Genomic DNA, 3,665 nt, shown 5'->3' with positions numbered 1-3,665 from the left:
AAGTGAAATAAAATTTCAACAACATATAATCAAAATTAAAATAAGAAAAAGAAGAAGAAGAAGAGGTTGGAAGAGGCAGTACAAGTGCTGCGCCAAACAGAGCACGCGCAGAGGTTTTTGACTCCGAAGACTTCTAAAAAACAAACAGCTGCGAGATGAAAAATGTTACGCGTGTGCGCGCCGCGCAGCAATAAGGGTTTGAAGATGTTTTTTTCCAAAAAAAAAAAAAAACACCTAAATATGTAAAAAAAAAAGGTACCGTTGTTTTCTTGTGGTTTGCGCCTTTGCGGAGATGTTGCTAGTTGATACTTGCTTAACCCAAATTTAAAACATTTGCATCGCAGCACCCTATTTGAACCTCGAAGCTTTCATCAATGGCGGAATAGTAGAAACCCTATCGCACCATATCGCAAATTAACAGGAAGTCTTCTACCTATGGAGGGAGGAGGAAGAAAAGACACATCTAATCCCGTTACAAAGTTCGCGGTGTATCAGAACCCAGCTCTCTCCGCTGCCCTAACCAAAAACAGTCTCCGCCCCTCCAAGTCTACTTTCCTCTTCATTCTCACTCTCGCATCCGCTTCTGCTTTCTCTCTGGTCTCCTTCGTCCTCAGGTACCATACATATCCCCAGTTCTATCTCCATCGTTCTCTCCACTATTTCAATAAGTTCCATGTCTCTTTCCTGCTTGCATTCGATATAACAAAGATTGTGTTTATAGTCTGTTTCTGGCATTTCGTATACGTGTATTTGAATGAATCATTTATTTGTTGGTATATCTGTTTTTTGTATATGCTTGTTTCTGTAGAGAATTGTTAGTACATCTAAATTGATGCGTACATTGTAATTTTAAAAGTTGGATTCAGGTGAACATTGTTTAAACAAATGGTTGTTTCTATCTATTGTAAAAAATGATCTGAATACTGAAACACTTACATCTTTGCTATGAGCGACTAACAAAATCATTTACTGTGTTCTATTCAAGGGAAAACGACATCGTTGACAGTTCCAAGCTCAGATATCTCACACAAGATGTTGCTCGTGAGTAATATCATTCATTTCGATTTCATGTTGTTAATTTCTTCCAAAATTTCCAAGTATTATCTCCTTAAATCTCTTCTGTTTGTCCACAGATATCTTTCTAAAAGTAATGCAAGCTGTCATGACTCTGGTTTTGATTGGATCCTTATTTGCCCTTCTCAAAGCCATCTCCTTATGGAAAACAAAACCTGCTACACCTTCATCTCCATCTAATCCCACCAAAGAGCAGCTAAATCTAACTAGCCAGCAACTAAAACTGATGGGAATCAAGCCACAGTTTGAGCAGACTGAATCAAAATCATCAAAAGATCCACCAAAATCTAAACCTAACACATCTCCTTTCAACACACTTGTCCCCCTTCACCAAACTCGTATAAACAATGACAAATCAACCACTAGTAGTGCAAACAAGATGCATTCTTTCAGCACTCCATCTAAACCACCAGTTTCACCATCAGTCTATCTCATCCCCTCACAATCACCAAACATGAAGACGCCACCTGGCATTGAACAACACGTTTCCACTCCATGGTCAAGCAAACGATCATCTTCCACCAGAGAAATATCAACAGAACAACAACTCGAAACATTCTTAGCAGATTTTGATGAAAAATTCTCCATGTCAGCTGGTAAAATGACCACCCCACCCCCCACAACAACCGGATTCAATATATGTAGCCCTAATTCCAATAGCACTACAAGAAGTACACCTTTAAGGCCTGTACGCATGTCCCCTGGTTCTCAAAAGTTCAGTACCCCACCAAAGAAAGGTGAAGGTGATCTCCCTCCTCCCATGTCCTTGGAAGAGTCAATTGACGCTTTTGCCCGCCTAGGCATCTACCCACAGATTGAAGAGTGGCGTGACCATTTAAGACAGTGGTTCTCTTCAGTTCTCTTAAACCCCCTCCTTGCAAAAATCGAAACCAGTCACATAAAAGTCATGGAGGCTGCTGCTAAAATCGGTATTACAATCACAGTTAGCAAAATTGGAAGTGATTCATCAACAGGAGCTACTGCAACTGTTTCAAATGAAAGAAACAATGAATGGCAGCCTGCATATACCCTTGATGAGGAAGGGCTTATTGGTCAATTGCGCACTACTCTTTTACAACAAATACAAAACACTTCAGTCCCTGTTATACAAGATTGTATTGATGCCATATCAGAACACCAAAAGCTTCTTGCTTTGATGAAAGGGGAATGGGCAAAGGGGTTGTTACCACAGACCAGTATACGGGCGGATTATACTGTACAAAGAATCCGAGGTATTTGAGTATTTCTTTTTCTTGAATCTTGATAGCTTTTTATAATCAAAATAATATTAAAAATAGATTCTTTATGTGTTGATATTTTGCAGAACTTGGTGTGGGAACATGTGTTAAGAACTATGAGTATATAACAAATGGGGAGAAGTTTAATAAGAAAAAATGGAGTGAAGTTCCTAGTGATTCTCATTTACTGTTGTATCTATTTTGTGCTTTTTTGGAACACCCGAAATGGATGCTTCATGTGGACCCCACATCACATGTGGGATCACAGTCTAGTAGAAACCCTTTATTTATAGGGGTACTTCCGTCAAAAGACCGGTTTCCTGAGAAGTATTTGGGAGTGATTTGTGGGGTGCCCTCTGTGCTTCATCCTGGAGGTTGTGTATTGGCTTTTGACAAAAAAAGCCCTCCAATTTTCGCCTTGTATTGGGATAAAAAGCCCCAGTTTTCTTTTGAGGTATGTGAGAAATAACTAGTAAGCAATGGTTTGAGTTTTGGAATGATTGTAAGAAGCTGAGTTTTGTGAGTTTGAATTGCAGGGAAGAACAGCACTTTGGGACTCTGTATTGGTTCTATGCCATAAGATTAAGAGTGATTATGGTGGGATTGTTAGAGGAATGCATCTGGGTTCTTCAGCTTTGGGGGTTCTTCAGATTCTTGATGATGAAAATAGTGAGTGAGATTATTGATAAGGAAAAAGGTTAAGTTAGAGGACTGGAGTTTGGTTCATTTTGTGTATAACATTTCTATCATATGTTTGGAAAATGGGAATTTTGATGTTTTTAAAGAGTAGTCGATGGAATTTTTTGTTAGAAAAGGCATTCATCAACATTTTAAGTGACTATTTGTGTTGGGAAAATGGCAATTAACATTTTGAACATTTATATGTATTGGGCCTGGGCCTCTTAAAAATCCTTGTTACATAGAGTCCGGTTATGGTTAAGAAAAGTACGACTGCTTATTAGGCTATGGGTCGGGTTATTAACCTGAGGAAGTATTTTTCATTGGGAAATTGAGTAACCATAATGTGATACCATAATGTAACGTGTATTTGAAGAAAAAAAAAAAAAAAAAGTTTTTGGCAAAAATAGTCACTTCGTCAGGAATGAGCATTCCAGACTAAAAAAATATTTTTTCTGAAAAAAAGTATAGTTTGGAATTCCGGACCAGCAGGAGTTTCAAAAACAAGTTCGAAACTGATAAACAGTTTCCGGAATTTTAAAAAATAAATTACTTTTTATTTAAATCTAACAAAAAGTTAAACAAACATAATAAATATGAATTATATAATATATACGATATTATAGTATTAAACCAATCATTTGATAAAAAAATGTTGACATTAAACATTTCGGT

The 3,665-nt window shown here is 37.5% G+C and overlaps 1 protein-coding gene across 1 annotated transcript; it reads left to right on the top strand.

The window, feature by feature from the left end:
* The first annotated feature begins 288 nt into the window (after nucleotides 1–288).
* LOC145160763 (cytochrome B561, amino-terminal protein) lies at nucleotides 289–3,126 on the top strand. The gene is made up of 5 exons (XM_079080079.1): nucleotides 289–614; nucleotides 986–1,041; nucleotides 1,134–2,306; nucleotides 2,399–2,766; nucleotides 2,849–3,126. The coding sequence occupies exons 1-5, from the start codon at nucleotides 436–438 to the stop codon at nucleotides 2,987–2,989; spliced, it is 1,917 nt and encodes a 638-aa protein (XP_078936205.1). The 5' UTR covers nucleotides 289–435; the 3' UTR covers nucleotides 2,990–3,126.
* The last annotated feature ends 539 nt before the right edge of the window (nucleotides 3,127–3,665 follow it).

Source organism: Lactuca virosa, chromosome 2 (genome assembly GCF_052849685.1).
Source record: "Lactuca virosa cultivar CGN04683 chromosome 2, Lactuca_virosa_CGN04683_v6, whole genome shotgun sequence".
NCBI lineage: Eukaryota > Viridiplantae > Streptophyta > Magnoliopsida > Asterales > Asteraceae > Lactuca > Lactuca virosa.
This window is presented reverse-complemented; position numbering and strand designations above follow the sequence as displayed.